The sequence below is a fragment of the Thamnophis elegans genome, chromosome 4 (assembly GCF_009769535.1).
Source record: "Thamnophis elegans isolate rThaEle1 chromosome 4, rThaEle1.pri, whole genome shotgun sequence".
NCBI classification, from domain to species: Eukaryota; Metazoa; Chordata; class Lepidosauria; order Squamata; family Colubridae; genus Thamnophis; species Thamnophis elegans.
This window is the reverse complement of record NC_045544.1, coordinates 92,048,702-92,074,976: the sequence shown is the minus strand read 5'-3', so window position 1 is coordinate 92,074,976 and position 26,275 is coordinate 92,048,702. Positions and strand designations below refer to the sequence as shown.

At 37.2% G+C, this 26,275-nt stretch overlaps 1 protein-coding gene across 4 annotated transcripts in view; it reads right to left on the bottom strand.

The window, feature by feature from the left end:
- Positions 1 to 22,621: 22,621 nt before the first annotated feature.
- Positions 22,622 to 26,275, bottom strand: part of LPGAT1 (lysophosphatidylglycerol acyltransferase 1) — a 63,799-nt gene continuing 60,145 nt past the window's right edge. For 3 of the 4 annotated variants that reach the window (XM_032215677.1, XM_032215674.1, XM_032215675.1), the window contains 2 exons: positions 25,571 to 25,677; positions 24,351 to 24,502 (listed from right to left, as the gene is read on the bottom strand). In XM_032215677.1, the coding sequence (XP_032071568.1) occupies positions 24,351 to 24,502; positions 25,571 to 25,677 (259 nt within the window). Of the gene's footprint in view, positions 24,503 to 25,570; positions 25,678 to 26,275 lie in introns of all 4 variants that reach the window. The other variant, XM_032215673.1, reaches the window with a different exon arrangement.

The following is a 26,275-nucleotide window of genomic DNA, read 5'->3' as shown; positions in this document are numbered from 1 at the left end:
TGACTTACTTGTATGCTTTGGGTCATTGTCCTGTTGCATCACCCATCCCCTGCGGAGCTTCAGTTGGCAGACAGATGGTCGTACGTTTTCCTGAAAAATGTCTTGATAAACTCTGGAATTCATTTTCCCATCAATGACAATAATCCGTCCAGGCCCTGAGGCAGCAAAGCAGCCCCAAACCATGATGCTCCCTCCGCCATGTTTTACAGTGGGGATGAGGTTTTGATGTTGGTGTGCTGTGCCTTTTTTTCTCCACACATAGTATTGTGTGTTTTTCCCAAACAACTCAATTTTGGTTTCATCTGTCCACAGTATATTTTGCCAGTAGTGCTGTGGAACATCCAGGTGCTCTTTTGCAAACTTCAAACGTGCTGCAATATTTTTTTTTGGACAGCAATGGCTTCCTCCATGGTGTCCTCCCATGTACTCCATTCTTGTTTAATTTTTTCCTTATTGTAGATGTGTCAACAAAAATGTTAGCATGTGCCAGAGATTTCTATAGGTCTTTAGCTGACACTCTAGGATTCTTCTTTACCTCATGAAGCATTCTGCACTGTGCTCTTGCAGTAATTGTTACAGGACAACCACACCTAGGGAGAGTAGCAAGAGTGCTAAACTTTCTCCATTTGTATACAGTCTGTCTTACCGTGGACACATGAACATCAAGGCTTTTGGAGATACTTTTGTAACCCTTTCCAGCTTCATGCAAGTCAACAATTCTTGATCGTAGGTCTTCTGAGAGCTCTTTTCTGCGAGGCATGGTTCACATCAGACAGTACTTCTTGAAACCAGTAAACCCACAACAGGTGTGTGTTTTTAAAGGGCAGAACAGCTGTCAGCAACACATCCAATATCATCACACTGATTGGAGTCAAGGTTGGCTCACTCCTGGCTCCAATTAGCTCTTGGAGACATCATTAGGCTAGGGGCTCTCATACTTTTTCCTCCCTGCACTGTGAATGTTTACATGTTATGTGCAATTAAACCATGGCAACATCTAATGTTTGTGTAGTATTATTTTCAGCAGATTGTGTTTGTCTATTGTTGTGACTTAGATGAAGTTCAGAGCACATTTTATGACCAATTCATGCAAAACTCCATGTAATCCCAAGGGGTTCACATACTTTTTCTTGCAACTGTACATGTTTGACAACAGAGAGTTCAACGAGAAGAAATAACAAGATCATAAAATATTTTATGAGTTATTATCAGCTTCATATAACATTATCCACGGAACCTGTGACACTTCAATTGGTATGAATACATCAATAGAGTGCAATTCTAGGTACGTGGTCAGCTAACTGTACTTTGACTTTAGAACAAAAAAGCAAGGGTTCATAGTGATAGGAATCACCTGTTTGGAAATAGTATTTTTCCTTAGAGAATATGTATTGCTATGCTATTTATTCTTAAGACTGATATCGCCACCCATTTTATCCATAATAACCTGGGTGGCTCGCAGCAAAATCACTACCACTAATCAATAATAGCAAAAGACAGCCATAATTCATTGTATTTATTTTGTACAATGACAATAAAGACTATACTATAAAACATAAATATACAACTCATTAAAGGGCATAAAGAGCTGTCCTTTATAATAAAGGATGTATGGTCATTGTAATTCTACCTGACTATATTCTATATCAGGGTTTTGTAACCTTAGCAGCTTGATGATGTATGGACTTCAACTCCCAAAATTCACGAGCCAGCATGCTGGCTGGGGAATTCTGGGAATTGACGTCCACATACTGTATCTTCAAGCTGCCCAGATAGCCTCTCCTCTCCGATCTGTGTAAAATTGCTGCTTTATTGATAATTCTGCCATGCTGATACTGAGGAAAAGGCTCAAATAGGAGGGGGGAAAGGTAGCACATGTGCCTGGAATTTTGTCAAGGAGCTTGTTCTTCCACCTATTTTAGGGAGAAACTAAAATATTGATTTCTCTGCACCTGCCACAAAACACCTCAACCAAAAAAAATGGATAGAGAGGATGTTTCTGGAGACAGCAGAACAGAAGAGAAAGAACTAGAGAAAATAATAAAATACAAAGACCTACAAATAAATGTAGAATGACTATGGAAAAGAAAAAATAGTATCATTACCAGCAATAGCCATAGCACTTGGGCTTACACCACTTCAAAGTGGTTTTACAGTCCTCTAAGCGGGCTGTAAGTAGTAATAAGCATCATGGATGCAATTGCAAAGTATTTGGAGGACCATTTGAACAACATTGGCATAGACAACAACATCAATTATTCAAAAGTCAGCTTTACTTGGAACAGCATATATCCTATGATACCTTTACATCAGACAACAGCATCTGCCTATCCCAGATTCTCATAATATGCAGAAGAACAGCACTCTTGTAAATAACAAAAATACCTTACTTGTTCAAAGACAGCAAATATGTGCTATAGATGTCCCCCAGTTAGTCCCTTAACACTTTCTGGAAAATTCATATTTTTGTTAGTCTCCAAAAGGCCATGAGATCACCAACTCTCAGGAACATTTTAGAGTACATCAGAATATTTGGGTAGAAATTATCACATTTCATATTAGCATATGTCTCCTCATGAATCACAGGTTGGGAGTCACTGGCTATAAAGAGCAAGATCATTTCACATTTGTAATGAATCGCTTAAATTCATGTAGCAATCTCAGCTATACTGCATGTAGATGGTTTTAAATTATATCGGAACTTTGCATTCAGAGAATTCTAGTTTCCTGTCCTGCAAGGAGGTCTATCAACATGATAAAGGAGCAGTCAGAAGGAGCTTTCTGGCCCTTTATCTTTCCCACCCCTACAGTGTTGCAGTACTTAATGCGGTAAAGTGATGCATTCCTTTTTTGTTTGTTTAGGCCAGATATGCGTAACATTTGACCCACTAGTTTAGCCATAACTTCCAAATAAAATATTATGGTCTGCCAAGAGTCTTCTGCTAGCTTTTAAAAAAATTTCTAAGCAAGAAACAAAAACAGATTTCTTGAGTTCCTGCTAGGCACAGCTGGTGGGCTGCATCCAGATGGGTCAATTTGTTCAGGCTTGGTTTGATAGTCAATTGTGAATTTCTGTAGGAAAGAAATGGACTGAGGATATTTGATTGTATCAAATTTAGGTGGGTGACAACGTGACTCAGACATCTGATACTGTCTCCCTGGGACTTTGCTAAAGCAAAATCAGCATCATGCAGGCTAGTTGCCTCAAGAGGTGGAGGTAGCAGTAAGGACTGATCAGGAGGCATTTGGTTCACTACACATTTCAGCCTCTAAGTGCATTCCTACATCATCTCCAGTGCGGAGAAAAATATATTACTGTATATTTGCCTAGATAGAAGTCTTCTGCATCTGGAATTAGGCAGCAGTCGTAATTTCATATTTCACTGCACAAGAGTGTCCATTTTGGATACATGACTTCATAATGCTGCCATGGATAAAATGCAGGAAAAAGCTACAACAAAAATTTCTATATTTCTCTCACCCTCCCGACTTCCACTTACAGTATAACTTTTCCAATGGAAATGTGACCTGTCTCCTGTTATCGGAGTCATGTTCTGTACATTTCTTTCTTTCTTTCTTTCTTTCTTTCTTTTTTTGTGAGAGAGAACATATGCTTTAGAGCTGAACAGCAGTGTTAGACTGAGGTCTCGGAGAATTGAGTTCCATAAAACAGGCCAAACCAATTTTCAGTTTTATAAACCCATCACTTCTGAAAAATAGGGCATAAAGCCACTCCATTTAAAAAACCTTTGAGAAGTCTGGTCTGCAGTTATGCTGTTGAGCAGACAAAGTATATGAATAATGGCTCTGTCACATCTGAATTTGGCCTTTAAGTAATATTTAGTGATATGTCAGATTAGACAAATATTTACAAATACTGTGTGTTCAGTATTTAGCCCATTTCTGAATGTAATGACCATTGTGTATATTTTTTATTTCTGTAAAAGGCAACTAATCGACCGGTTAGTAAATATAACAAAAAAATACTAGATAGACTAGTTTCCTTTGATACCGGAAGCCACAAAAATAGGCATAATTAATCTACAGTGCTCTCTAGGCTAGGGAACAACATGTAATCATAATATAAAATCATTATGGGGAAGGGCAGGAAAAAGAAATCAGATTAATTAGGAGAATCTGTGTTGATACCTACCCACTGAATATTATGTAGTGTATCCCCTTGCTAACTGGACAGCAGAAATACGGAAGCGGGAAGAACATTCTGGTTGGAGGCCACTTTGAGAAAGATTTGCTCTGATCTCTCTTAAAATTGAAAGATGGACAATACTTTTTTCATATAGAGAAGGTGGCATGATAGAGCTGTTATTGATGCTTGTAGCAATGTCGCTAGTCAATTTCTGTTCTATTCACTACTTGACCTAAGGCTATCCAAGAAGCAGGATGGCAGCAGACTGGCTTCATGTAATTTAAATACATTTATTAAAATATTTATGACCTGCTTTTTGAACTATCTTCTGTTCAAGGACACATTAAAAATAATAAAATAAATGAAGAATCAATTAAAATCAGTTGCCAGTTATTAAAATAAATGCTAATAAGCTATTAAAATTATATACATACACACACACACACAGAGGCAGACATACACAAAATGTAATATATTTAATATAAGCTATTCAAACAAACAAAATAAATCTGTTAGAAGAAAACTTCCAACTCTATTATTCTATGACAGTCTATGATGTTCTATAATTAAAGATGGAGTGGGAAATGACAAAGAGAACTGAAAGCAGGCTGAAAGCACAGCAAAAAAAAAACAGGATTTATGACTTGCAAAGACACAATGAGAACTGGAGCCACCTGAATTGCTGGTTAACTTTACTCACCAGGAGAGATCATGTCCATTAGCAAAATATTCAGTACTATTTAAACATTGTCTTATTGCTGGTTTGATAGAAATATTGATTTGTCTATTGGGAATGCTGGAATTGCTTCCTAAAATTGGACAAAACAGTGTTTGCATATTTGATCTTTTCTCTTTGGTTTTAAAGCAGCTTCCCCAATCTGAGTCCCTCTGGATGCCTTTCCTAGGCTAGCAATAGTATTTTTATGTGACCGAGACAAGGGCAGTTACAGGGAAGAATCAGAACAACAGAATAGAATAACAGAATATCAGAATAACTTTAGTGCTAGAAAAGATCCGACAATGCCATGGAGAGCCAAAAAACCAGAACAGAACACAGAAGGAACCTTGGGGGTCTTCTAGTCCACCCCCTGCTCATGCAGGAAACTCTATACCATTTCAGAGAAATGCTTGTCTAATCTCTTCTTAAAAACCTCTAGTGTTGGAGCATCCAGAATTTATGGAGGCCAGCTGTTCCACTAATTAATTATTCTAACTTGTCAAGAAATTTCTCTGTAGCTCTAGGTTGGTTCTCTCCTTGATTAGTTTTCATCCATTGCTTCTTGTCCTGCCTTCAGGAGCTTTGAAAAATACCATAGGTTGTCTCCCTCTTCTTAGTGGCAGCTCCTTAGATATTTTGAACACTGCTATCATGTCACTCCTGGTCCTTTTTTATTAAACTAAAACATTAAATTTTATTGTGATCAAAAGGCCAAGATGGTGGCCACGGCCAAACAATTGAAGTGTTACCTATTTTTAACTGCATTGTACAGTATATGTGGTACATGTAAAAAGGGTGGGCAGAGCTTTGATTGTGCAGTCATCATGAATTGAGGTCACTCCTGGTTAGTGTTACTGTCCCAGAGAAAGCTAACAATCCAGGGAAAAGATCTGGAATGTGCTCCAAAGCCACTTTTCTCAGGAGTGAGTGTGGCTGAGTGAATCTTATCAGTGTTGTCAAACTTGCAGCCCACGGGCAGGAGGAATCATACGCAGGCCACGCCCACCACAGCTCCATGAAGGGAAAAAGCATTGTGAAATGTTATGTGATGGCAACGTGACACCACACGTTTGACACCAATGTTATACATGATGCATTGCCTTAAACTAACAACATATAGTAATCCTAGAATCTTAAAGAGGAATGAAATTATAATGTTAGAAGAACTGGAGTTTTATTGCCAGAAGGTCTCTAAAACATTGGCAGGTAATCTGTGTGTAAACTTGATCAACCTGCATCTTACTTCAGCCACAAAATCTTGAGATTATAGTGTCAGGGTGGAAGCAGTAAAAGTATTGCTCTTGTCCATACCATATTATCTTAAACCTAGCTTTCTAACCTCAGGCTAATAAATCTTTCAGCCAATCCCACTATCAATGGAGCATGTCTAATTTATTGAATCATCACTCTTAGAAAGCATGTAAGTTGCATGAGCTCTCCAACATCAGGGTTAGTGAACTTCACAGAGGAGTTGGAGGTGACTAAGGAAATTGAATCAGCAAATGTTAATGAGGCTGATCAGCTGGGGAGTTTCCACACTCCTGAGCATTAGAAACTGAGTGCCTTGGGGAGAATAAACAGCTTCTTCACCAGATTGTGCATATGGAGTCTTCCTATGGGATGAAAGTATGAATTCTGCCTTTTGTGGATGTATCATCTAATTAACATAACTACATGCATGTATCAAGACTGCTTCAGATTCAGTTTGGATCGTGCTTGTATTTTGTTGTTTTTTCTCAAAGTAAACATTGTAATTGATTGTGCCTAGCATCAGAATTCTAACATGATTTAAGTCCATATGGTAGAAATAGGTTTGCTCCAGTATTCTGCAACCTGTTGGAGCCCAAAACATGTCATCATATTGAATCCCTGGAAATGTCACAATAGCTTTTTTCAAGGGTGTCCATAGAGTATGGTAGAGTAAGTCAAAATGGCAGTTGCAATCGATGCACCATCTGTTTTTTATGAGCATGGATACATTACAAATTCTGATCGCATATTTGCAACTGACTTTTTTTAAGCATGCCTTGCAGATATCTTACTACCTTCTGCAAAGCCATTCAGCAGTAAACCACCACAAAAATGCATTGGGAAAAGATGAGTGGAGTTAGGATGCATTGGGAAAAGAACTAGAAGTGTGTTGAAATCTAATGCCACTTACTGCCAATTCTTAATAACTATGAAATAACACTTAGAGAATTTCTTCTGAATTTAACTAAGATACCGAATTGCTTCTCTGTTTGTCTGTTTCCACAGTTTGGTCCTTGGGAGTCAAACGTAGAAGAGGGAAGGAGGGAAGGAAGAAGGTTCTTAGAATATTTAATCTTGTTAAATACTGTAGTTTTATAGTTTATACTCTTAAATGTTTATGAAAAATTACCATTTATTTATTTGATTTTAAATCATCCTTTTGCTTTATAAGTAACTCAAGTCAGCTCACTTATCTAATTGTTTTTTCTCCTCCTATTTTCCCACCAATAACAACCCTGGGTGGTGGGTTGAGCTGAGAGTCATACAGCTGGCTTTCCTGCCTAACAGTCACAGTCTTCTGGTTTGAGGTAGATGTTCTCCTCGCACATATGTGCCAGTCATTCCTGACTCTAAGGGACGGTGCTCATCTTTGTTTTAAAGCCAAAGATCCAGTGTTATCCAAAGACGTCTCTATGGTCATATGGCCGGCATGACTAAATGCTGAAGGCACACAGAATGCTGTTACTTTCCCACCAAAGTGGTTCCTATTTTTCTACTTGCATTTTTTCTGTCCTCTCCACCAGGCATTTTTCCATAGACAAATTTACTCCAGAGTCATAAATCCATCATGGGCTAAAAAGAATCAAGCACTTTTAGCTGGGAATATTTAGTTGTTAGAAGAGGGGCTAATTCTTCTATTTATAAATTGAAAAGTCCCATTTTGGAATATAGATGAAATTGTTTTGGACTAGAACCTATTCCTTTTCTTCTTCTATAACCATTCCTTCCCCCCACCTTCCAAAAAAACCCCAGATGGCTCTGCAGCAGTGAAAAATCTCCATTAAATCAGTGACACAGATGAAATACAATTTCCAGAATTTGTATTCCAAGAAGTGAGCCTGAGAGACAATTTGCCAGATGGGATAAACAAGCACAATCTTCAGCAATCAAACAGACCTCCTCCCTTGACAAGGTTTTTCTGGGGCAGTTGTGAAGTTACATTTGGTTTGTGGAAGCTAGAGTTTAAGGACAATAGGGCTGATCAGGAAAATAATGAAAATATTACTATTTGGGGAGGGGGGATCACTTTCACTAAGCCCTTTTCAAATCAGGACATGGGTGGATTCTGCCATCACAATAAAAGGAAGGAAATACATGATGCTGAAGCAACAGCAGATAAAGGAAAAATTGGCCAACAGGATCAAGAAAGAAGAAACTTTGTGGGAGGAAACATCTTTCAATACTCAAATTAACCCAAGCGAGGCTTAGTTTATTGAGGACTTGGAATGGATTTCCTTTATATAGTTTTCAGTAGTGGACACTTGATCCTGCATTGCAGCCCACCACCACCACCACCCCATCAAGAAGTCCAAAGAGCAACACTATTGTCACCTGGGCATGGTTTCAGAGCTCTTCTAGCTATTAACCAGAAGTTGTTTCAAATTTAGATTAAACTAATCGGGTTTCTTGTTTTTTCATATGTTTAACTGTATAAACTAGTATCTGTGCAGATGGTAAAATTAGACATGAAGAAAAAAACTACTATATATACATAATTTTCAAAAACTATACTGCTACTAGTTGTAACAACAACATGCTTCTCATTTCGCTTTGGTTCAAAGATATACTGTATAATCTGAACTATTGAAATTACTGTTTATCCCGTTGTATGTTTCTTTCGTTCTTCTAAAAGCAGCGCTTTAAGGTAAAGAGCTTATTCCTATGTTAATCTTTAAAAAACTAAAAGGTCAACTTCAACATCCTAAACCATCTGGAATCCATCTTATGAAGATCCAAATGTTCTGGCCAAGGCACAGGGCGTGTATGTTTTGATATTAACTACCTGGATGCACTGTTCTTTCAGCTGAGTTCACACTGTACCAAAACTGGGGAGAGGATGTAGATATTTAGGATTAATAAATACATAGAGGCTAGGGAGGGGTGGATATATTATAGGTGTAAGAAGCTGATCTGCATGGGCACAGTGATCTCAGATATATATGATTATATATGATGTATGATTATAATTTCCATTATCCCTGGCCCAGTGAATAATGTCAAGTGGGCACCAGATTAAGAGAAGCTGACACAAAATAGGAAATCCAGCCTAGAATGGGAGATGAAATTGAAGGAATATGATGAACTCTTAATTTCTTTTCTTCTGCATTTCAAATCCACAATAATAGAGCACAAAGAGGGAGAGGTTTTGGCTGTCTTCCACTGCTGAAATCTCTCAGAGTTCTGCATTGGAACAGAGCTTTTATCTGAATTCAGCTTGCAAGTATCCATTAGATTAATGGATATTAAACATATTTGGCATAGTTAAAGCAAAGAGAATGATGAAGAATGTCACAAGCTTTTCCTTAAACTAATTTGCATTTTAATAAAAGGATGTGTAAACTTAGGCACATGGAAGCAAAACAGCCTTCCTTCGCAGACTAGCAGCTGATAAGAGAGATGGAGGGGCAGGGATGGAGAGCTTGATGAAAACATAGATACATTGCAAAAATATGGCAAAAGCTAATTTTTTGTTCAAATCAATAAGAAAGGGCTACAAGATAAAATTGCTCATTTTGTAACTGTACAAATTTTTTTGTGCAACCATATCTAAAACCTTACCATGTTTCCCCAAAAATAAGACAGGGTCTTATTTTCACCCCTGAAATAAGCAAGTGGCCTTATTTTGGGGGAGGTCTTATTTTTGAGGTGCAGGAGGCGGCAAGCATGGTCACCTCATGGCTGTTACTGTGTTGCAATATTTTCAGGGAGGGCTTATTTTCAGGGGAAGGCTTAATTTTAGCGCATGCACTCAAAAGCCCGATTGGGTTTATTCTCTGGGGAGGTTTTATTTTCAGGGAAACAGGGTATAATTGGAGAGCTAGAAAAGATGCATTAAAAAACATACAATATGTGGGAATGGCCTTGGAAAGAGGTGAGGAGGAGATGCTGCCTATGGAATGATCAGATAAGGAGTGAGGAAAAACCCACAGCAGCAACATTAAGGGCAGAGAAAGAAACTCAAAGAATCCTCCCTATCAGACTATATAGATGGCTATAAGAGATGCCTGTACTTTCAGACTTGCAAGATATTCTAATGTAGACTTACAATAAAATAGAATTAGCTCATCTGGTTTGGTCATTACAGACTTTGCATCTTTTTAGTTTATGGAATAAAATTAAAAATATAGGCAAGTAAAAGGATATTGTGAAATAGTGTAAGATTACACTTGAAATGGAGAACAGAAGGGCATGGTTTAAAATCACATCCTGTAGTGCACATCCTTTAGTGCAGCGTTCCCCAACCTGTGAGGAGATTGCAACCGGGCCACAGAAATGGCGAGTGAGCATGCACTTATGTGCTTGCTGGCTGCTCACGTGGAATCTCCCTTTCTGCCAGTCCACAAAGTCGGAAACATTGGGGAACACTGCTCTGGTGAAAGTGAATTATTTCCTACTAGGACTTTTTTTCTTTCTAATCTTCCTTTTTATGAGGAGAGTTGAATTGGCTTAAATTCAGGCTCATCTTCCTTTTGGGTAAATACAGTAAATAGTAAGAGATTTAGTTCATCAATGACAATCCTCAGGATGAAATGCAATCATGGCTACAAACTAGGACAACTTAAGAAGGGAAATATTTTTACAGATAGTCCTTGACTTACAACCACAATTGAGCTCAAAATTCCTGTTGTTCAGTGAGGTATTTATTAAGTACGTTTTGCCCCATTTTACAAACTTACCTGCCATAGTTGGTAAGTGAATCACTGCAGTTAATAAATTAGTAACCCGGCTATTAAGTGAATCTGGCTTCCCCATTGAGTTTGCTTGTCAGAAGGTCGTAAAAAGGGATCACGTCATCTTGAGATACAGCAACGGTCATAAGTATGAACCAATTGCCAAGCATCTGAATTTTGATCATGTGATCATGGGGATGCTACAAAGGTTGTAACTGTGAAAATGGTCATAATTCACTTTTTTCAGTGCCATTGTAACTCTGAACAGTCACTAAATGAACTGTTGTAAGTCGAGGATTATCTGTAGTAGTTATGACCCATTATTTATCTATTTAAAACATTTATATAGTAACCCAATTTATGTCAAAATCTGGGTACCTCCTAATAAACAAGTGTATAAGTATTATCTATAATATTAAATGTGACATTCTACTACTGATTATTCTTGGGAAGCATGAGCGAGCAATGCTGTTTACTTATTAGACTGATATTTTGCTGTTCCTTCAAGAGATCTAGGCAGCATAACAACACTCCTTTTTCTAAGTTTCCCCCCACAAAATCCTGGGGGAATGAACACAGTAGACTGAACTAAGAAATAATGAGAGATCCTAAATCACCCATGAAGCTTCCATAAATAAAAGAGAACATGGACTTTGATATCCCCAAATATCCAATATCATGTTATTTTTGTGCTCACGTTCTGTTGTGAGCTTCCTAAGGCTTCTATAGTCCATTTTAGGAAGAAAATGTAAATCTAGATAAAATGTAGGTATGTGTTTGTTGTAACTAAATGGTGTTGTTAAGTTCAGATGTAAGCAGACAGTCTCCATGACTGTCTGAATGATCATCTAATGAAATTCATCATGCAGAATTATTAATAGAGTGTATTTTTCCTTCTCTCTTCCCCATCTCTTTTTCCTCCTGTCTTTAAAAGCCTGAGGCCAAGTACTGTCTGATTTAGTGACCATTGGACAATTCTGAAAAAAAACAGATGTAAAAAACAAAAGTGATCAAAATAAGTGGAAAAGACACCCATTCGTTTAAATTAGACTTGCACAGGAGATAAGATTGTTGGGTTTTTCCCAAGTTGCTATCCTTCATGAATCACAGTTGCTACTGCAGGATCAGCAGGGTAATGCAATTTAAGGTTCTGCGGCAGCATTTAAAGTATAAAGTAGCTTCTGTCTAAGTACTCCTAGAACCTCCTTATGTCTGTGCTGTTTGTACCTTGATATTGGGCCAAACTTTGGATAAATAAATTTACATGCTCCCATTTCCCAGGTATCTGGAATGAATGGGTGCATCACAACACTTCTCTTACTAACTCAGAGTAACTTATTTATTTGGAATATTTAGATGATTTATGGAACTGACCAATCCACATAATCATGATTCCAGATGGTGTACATTAAGTAAACAAAAAAAAACAGCAATTACAAATGAAAAACTGTATGAAATCAAAAATTAAATCGTACAATATGCAGCCTAGATCACCAAATACCTCCACCTCCCAGAAAATGGGTTCATTTATCATCGTGGCCCAAATCCTGAAGGAAAATCTGTTTTTTTTAAAGCTTCCCAACAAGTTTAAATGATTGGGCCATCTGAATCTTAGGAGAAGCAGAAGATCATACAAGAAAGCAAGATTCCCAGAATCTTAGGGGAAGCAAGAGAGCACGACAGAGAGCAAATCGCACCTTCTAGGTGCCATCAAATTAAACTGCTTCAGAGAGGGGAACTGGTTTGCCATTTTGTGAGAGTATGTAGGAAAGGCAGAAATAGGCAGACACAGGCATTACCTGGCCCTATTCCAAGTAGGGTTTTGTAGGTTGCAGCCAACGCATTGAGTTGTACCCAGAAGCCTAAAGAGAGCTGGTGTAGCTTGCCAAGTAAACGTTGCATAGGCAGATTTAGGGTGTCCAAATTACTCACATAGCTGCATTCTGGGCCAAATGCAGCTTCTAGTTGGTCTATAAGGACAGCTCCATGTAGACAATTTAGTAGTCCAGATGACTAAGGCAAGAAGGCTCATAAGCAAAGCGCTCTGATCCAGAAATGGTGAATGAGACAGAATTGTGCAAAGGCCCTCCAGGTCACAACTATCACCTATTCCTCTTGTACTCTTATGTAGAATATAGAGCAGGAATAGACAAAGTTTTAGCCACTGCGGCAGGCAGACAGACAGTTGCATTTATGTATATGGCCAAAGGGCAGAGAGATACTATGATAAAAAAGCAATCAAGGCTTGGATTTGCACAGGGGTGTTCTGGGTTTGGTTTTTCTTCTTCTTTCTTTTAAGCAGGTTTAGCCTTTTACATTGCTTACTTGATTGTTGGTCTGAAGTTAACCTTGAAGTTAATCTATGCTGATCTGAGTGCTGATTACTGGTGGAGAGGTGGAGTTTTTTTCTATTTCATCTGGTTGATTGCATACATTGTGCAATCAGCCTAATGTTGATGATTGTTGAATGGAAATAGTTTATGATTAAAAGCAATATAGGGGGCATGACCGGAAAGTTGGCAGTTCAAGACCGCTGCCCCAGCTCCTATCAACTAGCAGTTTGAAAGCATGCAAATGCAAGATTAGTAGGTATCATTTCAATGGGACGGTAACATCATTCTGAGTGCCTCAGCATATAATCATGTCAGCCACATGACTCAGAAGTGTCCTTGGACAATGTTGGCTCCTTCACCTAGGAAATGGAGATGAGCACTGCCCTTGGGTTGGACATGTCTGTACAGGATAAACCTTTTTCAGAATAATAAAAGAAGGTTCTCAAAACTGCTGCATGCATTTCTATTCCAGCAACCTAATACAAGGGAGGGAAATTTTGAAGCCTCAGAATTTAGTACAAAGAAGTGGATAAATTACAGTAAAAATTATAAGTTCAAGCCTCAGAAGAATTATAAAAATGTGAAATGAAAGCGCTGGGGGGGGGGAGGTATCTAATCACTCAAAGCTTATCTTAGAAAATAGCGAATCCCCGATAATCTGATGATCTTTTATCTATCTAACAGTATCAAAAAGTTCAGTTTAACCTAATACTCAATTTTTACCTTACATCATTTAAAGCCATTTATAACACAGGTCTGCGACTAAAAAGCTGTTTGATTATTTTCATCTAATTTCCATGTATTTTGGTGTGCTGAAAACAAAATATTGAAAAAACTCCTAGATGTCATGATTTGCCACAAAATGCAACATTGTCTTCAAATTTATCATTTTTTTTTATTTTTGGTATTTTTTATATTATGGGTTTTTAACCAAATTTAAAGTCCAAATTACTATTAATTAATTCACATAAGTGCATTTAAGATATAAAATGCCAAGAAAATCTTAAAGGGTTTGTCCGAGATATGTAAAAATATATAGCACTGTAAATCTGATGGTCAGCAATATATACAGAAGCTAAGCAAGAGCCGAGGTGGCGCAGTGGTTAGGGTGCAGTACTGCAGGCCAATTCAGCTGACTGTTATCTGCACTTCAGTGGTTCTAATCTCACCGGCTCAAGGTTGACTCAGCCTTCCATCCTTCCGAGGTGGGTGAAATGAGGACCCAGACTGTGGGGGCGATATGCTGACTCTGTAAACCGCTTAGAGAAGGCTGAAAGCCCTATGAAGCGGTATATAAGTCTAACTGCTATTGCTAAGCACGTTTTAAGTCTGTGCTAATGGTAGAAGGGATTAATCTTTCCTGAAGAATCCAGTGGGAGGGAGACACAGAGCAGATAGCAGCATCTCCAGTCAGTGCGGGGGGCGTGGCCAGCACTGTGACGTCTCGTGTACAGACACAGAGCTGCTCTCTCCTGCATGCCACACTTGTGCAGAAATCATCTTCAGGTTCTTGGTTCTAGGCTGTTTACACTTTTTCATCGCAATTCATGTTAGCTCGTCATTCTTCAACCGTTATGTTATGGCTCCGCAAAAGTGTATTAATTCACCAGACAGTTTCTGTTTCATCTGTGGTGAATATACAGTGTTGAAGCAACAGCAGAATATTATAGACTTTGTGAAAAAATTATACTTTGCATATCTTGGACTAAAAATTGGAGATCAAGATAAAGTTTGGGCGCCTCATAAAGTGTGCAAACGGTGTGTTGAGGACGTCCGAAACTGGTTCAGGGGTAAGAAAAAATCTTTCCGTTATGGGATTCCTATGGTATGGCGAGAGCAAAAGAACCATAGTGATGACTGTTACTTTTGTTCATGCGATGTGAAAGGGTTTAATTCCAAATGGAAGCATTCCATTTCATACCCAATCTTCACTCAGCAATTCGTCCCATCCCCCGTAGCATAGATATACCAGTACCCAAGCCCCCTGCTACCTTGGAAGAGATACCTAGCTCCGATGAAGGTGAAGTCATACCTGAACCAGATGATGAATCAAGTTCTGACTTTGAAGATGATACAAGACCAAAACTATTTTCTCAGGAGGAGATGAATGATTTAGTAAGAGACTTGAATCTTCCCAAAGATGCTGCTGAGTTACACGGATCAAGGCTGAAAAGCAGGAATTTACTGTTGCTAGAAGTGTCATCTTCATGGTCCAGACATCGTGAAAAGGAGTTCGTTCCTTACTTCACCCAGGAAGCCAAGTTGGTTTATTGCATCGATGTCGAAGTTCTGATGGGTCAATTTAAAATCCAATATGTTTCAGAGCAATGGCGTCTTTTTATAGATTCTTCAAAAAGAAGTCTCAAAGTAGTTTTACTCCACAACGTTTTTTACGCTTCCATACCTGTAGGTCATTCTGTACACTTGAAGGAAACCTATGAGAACTTGGAATTAGTTCTTCGTAAACTTAAATATGAAGACCATGGTTGGCAAGTGTGTGGTGACTTGAAGGTTTTGTACATGCTGCTCGGGCAACAAACTGGGTAACTTTGGTACCTTCCCATAAAGTTCTTCTACCATCTCTCCACATAAAATTGGGATTGATGAAGCAATTCGTAAAATCACTTCCAAGAGATGGAGAATGCTTCAAATACTTGGTCACCAAGTTTCTATGCCTGTCGGAGGCAAAATTGAAGGAAGGTGTGTTCATCAGACCATATATTAGAAGGCTTATAGTTGATCAAGAGTTTGTCAATACCATGACAGATCCTCAAAAAGAAGGGTGGATTGCATTTAAAGAAGTCGTACAGAAATTTTTAGGCAATAACAAAGATCCTCACTACAAAAAGAAAAAGTCAGAAGAATGCTGAAAGCATTTCAAGCTTTAGGTTGCCTGATGAGTTTGAAAGTGCATTTCCTCCAGTCCCACCTTGTCTACTTTCCTGAAAATTTGGGAGCTGTGAGTGAGGAACAAGATGAACGACTCCACCAAGACATTAAAGAGATGGAAAGGAGATAGCGAGGAAAATGGAGCATTACAATGATGGCAGACTACTGTTGGATGCTTCAGAGAGACATTCCAGATGCTACTCACAAGTGTAAATGCACCAAGAGGAGCCTCACAAGGATGAAGAATCGAATTTAGTGTGTGTGTGTAGGTGAGCTCATTTCAGTTCAGAAAAGGATTTTGATGAAAATATTGTAATAAAACTTTAATTTTATAAGTCTATTTCCATTTATTTTGAGGTATTGCCTTATTTAACATAGTTACCTAAATTGTCAGGAAACGTGATGTCCTGTGACAAAATGGAGGTCATTTTCGGATTCAGTGCACCAAAAAACATAAAGATTACGTGGAATAACCAAAACAGCTCTCGAAAAAATTTTTTTTGCAGACCTGTGAATTAGTATTTTGGATGCTGTTGTAAAAATATTTATTGATGTTATCGTAGACGAGAAAAAAACTGACTTACATTAAGCAATTTGTATAGAAGAAGAAAGAAATACAAGATCAAAATGTTTCTCCTTTGGGATCTTTTCAGGGGCATCCATAGTTCTGTAGGCTATTTTCATATCTTTGATCTTGCTGAGCTTCTCTTGTGCTATTCATATTCATCTTTGACTATTTTCTCTTAGGAGAAATAACCAAAGAACAGCTTTTGTAGTACAGCCCAATGGAAGGTGTTTCCCTTTTGAAGATGTTTATTGCAAACAAAATGGAAAAGGCAGCAGCAACATCATTACTGTTTTGGTCAAAAATGAGCATCTTTCTGGCAGCTTTCTATTTATCTCAAGAACAGAAACCATTAGATGAGATGAGTTGGCCACCTAAACCCATTTAATATAGTATTTGCATAATGAGATAAAAGCAGGTGTCTGCATTCTTAAATCAGAGTTGAAACTAAGCAGAGCAAGTGGACTTCCAGTCTTGCCAAATGCATCTTTAGATGTTCAAGCTTTGCATTATGCATGTACAGCTCAACAAAAAAATACTGAGACAGTTAAGCTGAAAGCTAAATGAGAACTTTAATTAACTATCTTGAAGCACACATTCTTGTTTTACTTAGAATATTAAGACTCCATCCTCATTACTTAATATGGAAAAATCACCCTTAACAGAATCTAGAAAAAATGCAAAGAAGAGCAACATATATATTAGGTAACGAAGTTAGAAAACATGAACGGTTGCAGAAATTAGTTACGTCTAATTTAATGAAAAGAAGGATTAGCAGTGATATGATAGCAGTGTCCCAACATCTAAGGGGTTGCCACAAAGAAGAGGAGGTCACCCTATTCTCCAAAGCACCTGAAGGCAAGACAAGACATGATGGGAAACTAATCAAGAGAACCAGCCCAGAACTAAGAAATTTCCTGATAGAACAACTAATCAGTTGCCTCTGGAAGTTGTAGGTGCTGCAACCCTGGAGGTTTTTAAGAAGAAATTGGACAACAATTTGTCTGAAAGGTAGGGTTTCCTACTTGATCAGGGAGTTAGAAGAAAGAAATCCCTTCCAACTCTTATTTTGTTAATCTGAACATTTTTATATTTGTGGCAACCAAAACTGGATGTAGTATTCCAAGTGTGATCTTACTAAGGGATTATTGAGTGGTACTAAAACTCACATCACCTTTGTTTAGTCTAGGTATCCCTTGACTTACCATCACAATTGAGCCCAACATTTCTATTGCCAAACATCCGTTTTGATCGTGTAACCAAAGGGATGCTGCAACAGTTGTGAACGGTTCTTCCCATCCTTTCATCTATGGAAATGAATTGACTGGGTAGCTGCATTGTACTCCCAGCACTGGTGGCTCCATGGTATTCTTTTGCATCTGAGGTAGCAGCTTAGTTGAGGCCTTCAGGATAGACTATGTGGTGTCATAGGATTCTGTACTTAAGACAAAAACAGTTCTTGTTGAGCTCCCCTCCTCAAAATAACCTGCTTCGTTGTCTTTTATGGTGGGACCGGCTCCAATTCTGGTTACCGTATGCCAGAGTCAGGAATCCCATTGAGATCTACCAATAAGTCTTGCTTACCTTCTTTTCAGCTCTACTACAGCCCTACTAATCCTCCACTTGCCACTCATTTAGTGACCATTCAAAGTTATAATGGTGCTGAAAAAAGTGACATGACCATTTTTCACACAACCGTTGCAGCATGGCCAAGTGATCATAATTCGGATGCTTGGCAATTGGCAGATATTTATGACAGTCGCAGTGTCATGTGATTATCTTTTGTGACCTTCTGACGAGCAAACACAATGAGGAAGATTCACTTAACCATGTTACTAACACCTGCAATGATTCACTTAATAACAGTAGCAAGAAAGGTTATCACAGGGGGTAAAACTTAACAGCTGTCTTGCTCAGCAATGGAAATGTTGAGCTCAACTGTGGTCATAGGTTCAGGACTACCTGTATGGGATTTATTTGGCATCCTGTATTTTTAAGCACTTCTTGTACAATCAAGAATTAAGCAAATAATGGTTTAATGTTATTTTGAGTAAATAATCAGTGAAAGCTTGTGATCTTTCTGATAGTTATTGAAAAGGGGGGAAATTTAAGCAGAGCATTAAATTCTCACTTTAATTAGTTAAAAATCTTATTCAGAGACTATGTTATTTCTGAGATTCAGCAGCACTGCCCACACACTCCCAAGCATTTTGTGGCAACTAGCCAACTATACTTTAAAAACCAAAAAGAATAAAAGGAAAAAAAAAACTAGGACACCAAGTTTTTGTTTCCATTACTGTACTATATAGAAAATGCTGAGCGGAGAACTCAGTGCCCTGGTTGCTGTTGGGCTACATCTCTCCATATTCTTCAGTGCTTGCTGGGCCTGCTGAAAGTAGTCATTACTCAACATCTGGCAAACCTCCCAAGCCAAGGTTATGTGATACAGCTATTCATACTCACTAGCTGGTAGAGAGGCAAGTCAAATCTTTGTTCCCAAATTCCTCTCTCTTACAGTATTTCTTTATATATCTATAACTTGAATGAAATGGGTTGGAAAAAGTTCGTTGAAAACTTGCACAATTCCTTTCACAAGAAAGCTTAGCTTGTGCTTTCCAAACAATGAAGAAATCTCTCCCATTGTATTATGTTTGGTTCACCTTTACAATTTATTGCTCATAACAACAAATTGTACAAGAAAAAGGCCTGTGTTATAATAGAAGGTATTTGTAAGACTAGATAGGACAAAGACCACTTTTTTCATATTCCAATTGCTTATTATATTCCTATCAATGAGTGAAGTTGTTCATAGAAAACACACCTTAAGAATTGACTAAAAACAATTGGTGAAGATTCAGTCATCTTATTGAATATTGCGAATGGCTGGACCCTAAGCTTTAGGGATCTAAGAGTCTGACATAAGTTTATTATTAGTGTGTTATTTATATGACATGTGCAATAATAACTATTAGGTCATATCAATTGTTGCTTGTTAATGAAGGCATAACCATTTTCTAACTAGTCACCAAATTCTGAATGTGAAGACACATATAAGGTGCTTTGGTACACATTTATATTTATTAGGACATATGTGATAAGTCTATGCTAATGTTGTTGTGGTACTTGGTCTCCCAGGAAAGGAGCCTTTCTCTCAAACAAAATATCATGTCCTGAAATGCCGTCATGCCTACTTATAGGCCATACAATTTGAACCTTAATCTTGCATTTAATAAAATGATATTAATGAATATAGGAGTATGGCATAAGTAGTACATTATTGTGGAATAAAATGTATTTGATCAAACTGATTGTATAGTATGCCTGTTTCTAAATTTAAAAAAAATATATTCAAGTGGTATCTTTCTTCTAAGACCAGTGTTTCTCAACTCTGGCAGCTTTAAGATAGGTCGACTTCAACTCCCAGAATTTCTCAGCCAGCCTGACTCAGCCAGCCTTACTTATAAAGCCCTACATGGCATCGGACCTGGGTACCTGAGAGACCGCCTCCTGCCAATTACCTCCCAAAGACCAATTCGATCGCACAGGCTTGGCCTTCTCTGGGTTCCATCTGCCAGCCAAAGCTGGCTGGCGACCCCCCCGGGGGAGAGCCTTCTCTGTTGCTGCTCCAGCCCTCTGGAACCGTGGAGCCCTCTCCCCCGTGGAGATCCGGACCCTTACTACCCTCCCGACCTTCCGTAAAGCTACTAAGTCCTGGCTGTTCCGGCAGGCTGGGGGCTGTTAAAGCACCCAGCCCCGTCTTAATTGTGACTGTTGTGGATTTTAAAATTGTTTGTTTGTATTGTCTTATTTATTCCCTCCCCTGTTTATTGTGAGCCGCCCGGAGTCCTTCGGGAGTGGGCGGCATACAAAACCAATAAACCTAACCTAAACCTAACTGGAGTAGTCTGGGAGTTGAAGTCCACCCTTCTTAAAACTGCCAAGGCCGAGAAAGATTGTTCAATACAAATAGTAGAGCCAGTTTCCACTGTGAAAAAGCCCAAACAGCCAGCCCTTTCTAGGAATCATTTCAGAAATTCAATATGTATGTAAGCATCTCAAACCAGAGTGTCTTTTCAGTGCCAGAAACATCAGAGAGAAATCAGAGACCTACCGATACTTGATTATAATTTCCTGAAGAGATTAGATGAATCATGCATGTCAACCAATTGGCAAACAAAAGACTAAAGATTTAAAAGCCAATATATCAGACTGCAGCAAAGCAGGGTGTGTAAAATGTGAATACCATTTTGGTATTCTGAATTTGGAACAAGAAGACTTTTAAATACAACCACAATCACTCCATGCACACACTAGTTTTTTTCTTCTTTCTTTTTTCGTTTCTGTTATAATTTTGCACCAGTGAGATTAAAACCAATTTCGTTGCATTTAAGTACAATGACAGTAAAGATTATACTTATATGCAGTATTTCAGATTTTCATCACAAGACGAGGACAAAATGAGAGCTATTTTTGTTCCATAAAGTTTAAGTCCTATTTTTTTTTAAAAAAAACAACCCTAACCATTAAGAATTTATATTAACCAATTAAACAAGGAGCTGTCCCTACCTTTCTGGCAGGTTCCAATTGAGAAAGGAAAGGAGGTGAAGTAGTTTAGATCCCTCAGAATACAAGCATTTGAAGCTAGCCCTAAATTCCACAAAGCAGCTTCAGAGAGCACAGAAGCAAGAATGTAGTGCTATACTACTTCTCTGTAACTCTCTAAAGCAGCCGTGGTTGGGGGTTTTTTTTAGGGGGTGTTGTGTTACTAAGTTGCAGATGAGAGCTACATTCATATATCTCTCAACACTTTTTGGCATCAGATCCAAGGAAGTGCATAGCCCTATTATTTTGTTTTATGCTAGGAAAAAACCTTTCCCTTCCCTCTAATGCAGATTATTAAAGGCGTTTCACTTTGTAGTTGTATAGAAGGAAATAATGCATCATTTTGACCCTGAAAATTCACAGGGCGTGCCAAGCGATTACCTGAAACACCAAGAACAAAGAGTTCTGAAATATATACATTGTATTGCTTTCTATGGAGTCAGCATTATTACTGTCAAACTCATCACTTCTGGCCTAAAAATAATATTGTGCTACTCCTATGATCTGAAATTAACAAATTCTATAGGTATATAATTTCAACACAAGGTTTCAAGAACAGCAGGTGACCCAGGCAAGCAAGGAAAAGGTAGAGGATCAGATATAAATTGCACTTGGTTGCCAGCTAAGTATAACATTGCATACATAGCCATATGTGTGTGTGTGTATACACACACACACACTCCTTCCTACACACTTTTTGCATTCTTAAATTCGATCATTTGGTCCTGTTGAAGTCCAATGGATTATTGCCGAATAAACAGTTTAACCATTTTATATTCTGGGCAGAGAAATACTTTTATTGAGAAGTTCCTGGAACCGCTGTCTTCAGTTTCTCCTGATTCAGCCATGAAGAAGGCACAATAATATTTCTTGATGTTTTCCACTGCAAATACTGTAGAATAAAAGTCCAATGCAGTTTATACCGAAACACCTCATTTGGAAATGTCTCTTGAAATTAATGGGACATAGCATAATAGCATTTTACCAAAATCACAAACATAATTCATAATTAAAGGGCCACTAGTGCTTTAAAAATGCCTTAGAAATGCTTTATAAGTGCTTTATAAAGGTATCACATTAAAGAAGTAGTGCAAAACCAGAAGATATGGAGAGATCGCCAAAAGTCAGACACAACTGAATGGACACATCATCATTATCAGCACAAAAAGGCAAGTGCAATTAAAAGTACTCTTACCCCAAAATCCTGCACTTCATTAGAATTAATTTAATGGCTTTCTTTTTCTTACATTAGTGATCAATTGATCATGTTTCAAAAATAGTTAAAGTGTACCTTAATACTCACAGCTGAATGACACACTAATGGTCTACTGTATGTCATTATAATGATGTTGAAAATATACATTATCCTAGAGTGAACTATGACTGTTGCCATAATACATAATAAAAGGTATTCTAGTTTAAAATTAGTATTATTTGCATATTATGGCATTTATATAGATAATATAAAAAATTTTGGTTGTACTTCTACCCCATTCAAAACAAAAGATAAATATAGTGTGGTTTTATATTTTTATTTTATATACTACTCACCAAAGCTGGTTCTCATGAAATTTGGGAAAACAAAAACAGAACAAAAACAGAAGAATATATATCTCAAACTCAGCACAGACAACTGTTATTGGTTTGACTTTGCTCTTAGAAAAAAGGTTACAGTCCAGAAAAGACAACATTTGGTAATTAGTGTACAGGCCTGAACGTGTAAATTAGAAACTGGTTTCTAGGAATGGTTTTGTATTATAATGATGCAGTCACACAGTATTTATGTCAAGCATTCAAAGAATGATAATAACACAGAATTCTTCAAAATTATTATAAAACTGTAATGTGATCACCTGGAACCCTGTTATAGTGCCAAACTGCCTCTTCAGTTAAACTCCATATCACAGTGACATATTTCAATAAGATGATAAATTTAGTAATGCCCTTTACAGTTCAGAGAATTTTACAACAGCTCTGGATTATAAAGCAGATTATCTTCCTTTTTTTGTTTTGTTCAATGACTAGGTATTCTGTTTGGTGATGAAGCTAACTTCCTCTTATTTTTCCTATAAGCAAAGCATCTAGGTGCTTGGCATGTATGTACACACACTGTCCCACACAAATTTCCAGTGCTTCTTTTTTATCAGATGAAAATAAAGGCCTCTCTGAAGATTAAAAATTAAAAAAAAAAACCCAAAACCATTTTGCCAAATCTATGGCAACTCGTGTATTGCAATGCTGAAAATCCAGACTTTTCTGAACTGCTAATAGCCCTCCAAAATACTAGTTCTTAGAAACAGCATCTACATTTCTGTCTAGCTATGCTCCTTATCACTTTTTAAAAGTGCATCTTGAGAAAGAAAGAAAAAAAGAAAGAAAAAAGAGAAAGAAAAAAGAAAGAAAGACAAAATGCATTCTATAATAACAACAGGAAACAGATTAATGACATTCCATTTCTGAAGCACCCTTTCAAGAGGATATTCACAAGAGGTTCAAATGACAAAAACATGGTAAAAATAGATTGGTCTATGAGGTATGCACAATTTTTTCAACACTTTGTGACACCGCAAGTCTTTTTGCAGTATACTTTTCCTTTTCTTGTTTTACAATACAAGATCTCTCAGTATTCAAAAGATTTTTTTAAAAGAAAAAAGCTACTAAACAGATATCATGGGGCAGTCACAATACCATAGCCAGGGCTGTGAATTATGTTAAACAGATCCAGCATAATTAATTACAATACAATTTGAGTTGTGCAGATGAAGGATCTCTACCACAAGACTTGCAGTACAGACTACTGAAGAAAGAGTTGCTGAAGATTTGGAGTTTTAACTACAGTGTTGAATACTACCGGTGATAAAAGCATTCTCTGCTACAGATATTCACCTCTGATGGCTGCATAACTGAATTTCCTGTTAAAATGCTGAATTTGCTGACATAGGTATGCTGAAGTCACCCCTTTTAAAAATATGGATAATTCTTAAAATATATCATTCGGTCACTATATTGTTGATCCTTTCTTCTAGTGGAGCTTAAAATCCTCCCCCAAAAGGAGAGAAAGTCCATCCAGTATGCTCCTTTCTACTGGCATATTCATATTTGAACACATAACATGATGCATTCTGTAAAGTACCCAAGTTCCTCATTGTGTCCTTGTGTCCCATTCATTCACCTTTTAAAATAGGCATTCATAAAAATACTGAAGAATGCAGTACCACATACCACCTGACAAAAATGCAAATAACTGTACAAGAACTAGCCACAAATTGCTAAGAGTCATCTCTCGGGAAACAACTTCGGTTTGTCCTTGCAGAGGAGGGAATGTTCCTGAAACAGAAAAAAAAAACCCCACCATTTTGTGAGAAGTTCAATTTACCTTTCTAAATTTTTTTCTCTATATCATGGAATTAACAAGAACTCAGGGCACACCGGATAAAACCCTGGCTTTATTTTATGATCATCAATATATTAGGAAGCAGTTGTGTTTCTTATCTACAAACATTTCCCTGTCTGGAGTAATTATTGTTTTTATATCTTAGTAATGTTTATTCCACTAATTAGCTTCACCAATGTTTTGATTTCTTATCAAATCCTAGTCAAGCAATGGAAAATGAATGTAACTTTGTTTAATTTCTGTTTGGGTAAGCATTGGGGTTTAGCTTCAACTCTGATTAACATCAGAGCTGAATTCCTTGACCTTGAGATAGGATTTCCTTTTCAAAGAACCCACATAGACAAAGGAATCAGAGTATCTTCAATAATTTTGCTTATCAAGGGACTGTTTTGCTCACAAAGCAAGACACTGCATCAAATCTAAACAGAAGGGCTCTAGATATATATATAATTTAAAAGATTCTCTTTGAATTTTTCTAAAATTAAAGAAGCAAATATGTCAGCATTTCTGCAATGAAACAGTGTGGTGAACTAGTATTTAAATATAAGATTAATGTATTATATGCATTTATTTGAACAATAACATTGTTCAATAACTCACTCATCAAGTGTCATTGTCTCTTAACAAAACTTTAAAAGTTCATGGCAATAGGAGAGATACAGGACAATTTTCAATAACTGCTATTTTTCTAGTCACCTGAACCTTTTTTTAGACAAATCTACAAACTATGAAATAACTTGTGGTTTCTACTATAGATTTCTTCTTTGTTCCATGATTAGGCGTCAACAAAAGTCTAATGGACATCAAAGATTTATTATACAAAATCTTTAATGTCCATGTTAAAAGTATATATTATCTCAAGAAAGGAGACTAACCCAAGGACGTATCCATTGCGTGGTAGACCAACAAAATAAGAATATAAATAGGAGTTGTGTATCAGTACAACAACACCTACATTGATTAAGAAATTGGTGGTGTTGGTGTTAGACAATTCTTAGTACCTGTCTTGTAAAAGTGTGACAAAAGTCCCTCCTTTTCAACGAACCGTTGATATAACCAAACAGTGAGTGCTTCAGGATCAATGGGTACATCCTTAATTGGAAAAGTTCTGCATTTAAAAAGAAATACAGAATTAGATATATGAAATGTTTTTATTTTTTAAGATAATTTCATTTTTTCTTTGAACTCCATCAGGATTTAGTACGTTTCAATTTTTACACAGCTTATTTTTTAAAAAAACAATCTATAATATTTATTTATTTAAGAGAAAAATAGACATTAATTCTGGCTTTCAGTTCAAACTCTAGCATCTGTCTTATATTTCATTAAAAGCTGCATTTTATTCCTTCAGAGACCTCTACATTTTGTAAACAAAAAAAATAGTAATTTAAATCTTGTACTAAATATCTCATCTGGATTCTGAAAAAGAGAATCAACAATTAAATATTCAGAGATATGAATATGCAATACATATATAAGGGCTGATAATTCTAGCTCTGATTTTATTTTCTATTTACCTCAGTCTTTGAAGACAAATCCTATAAAAGAAAAATTAACATATTCAATACTATCTCTACCTAGTGCTTCCATGTGTGGCTTACATTGTACAATTGCTATGATTCAATCATGGTGAAACATGAGAAAATTATGCCATTTGCTACTTGTGATCTGCTCTGTTTCCTATCACATTTTTCTTTTACTTTTCT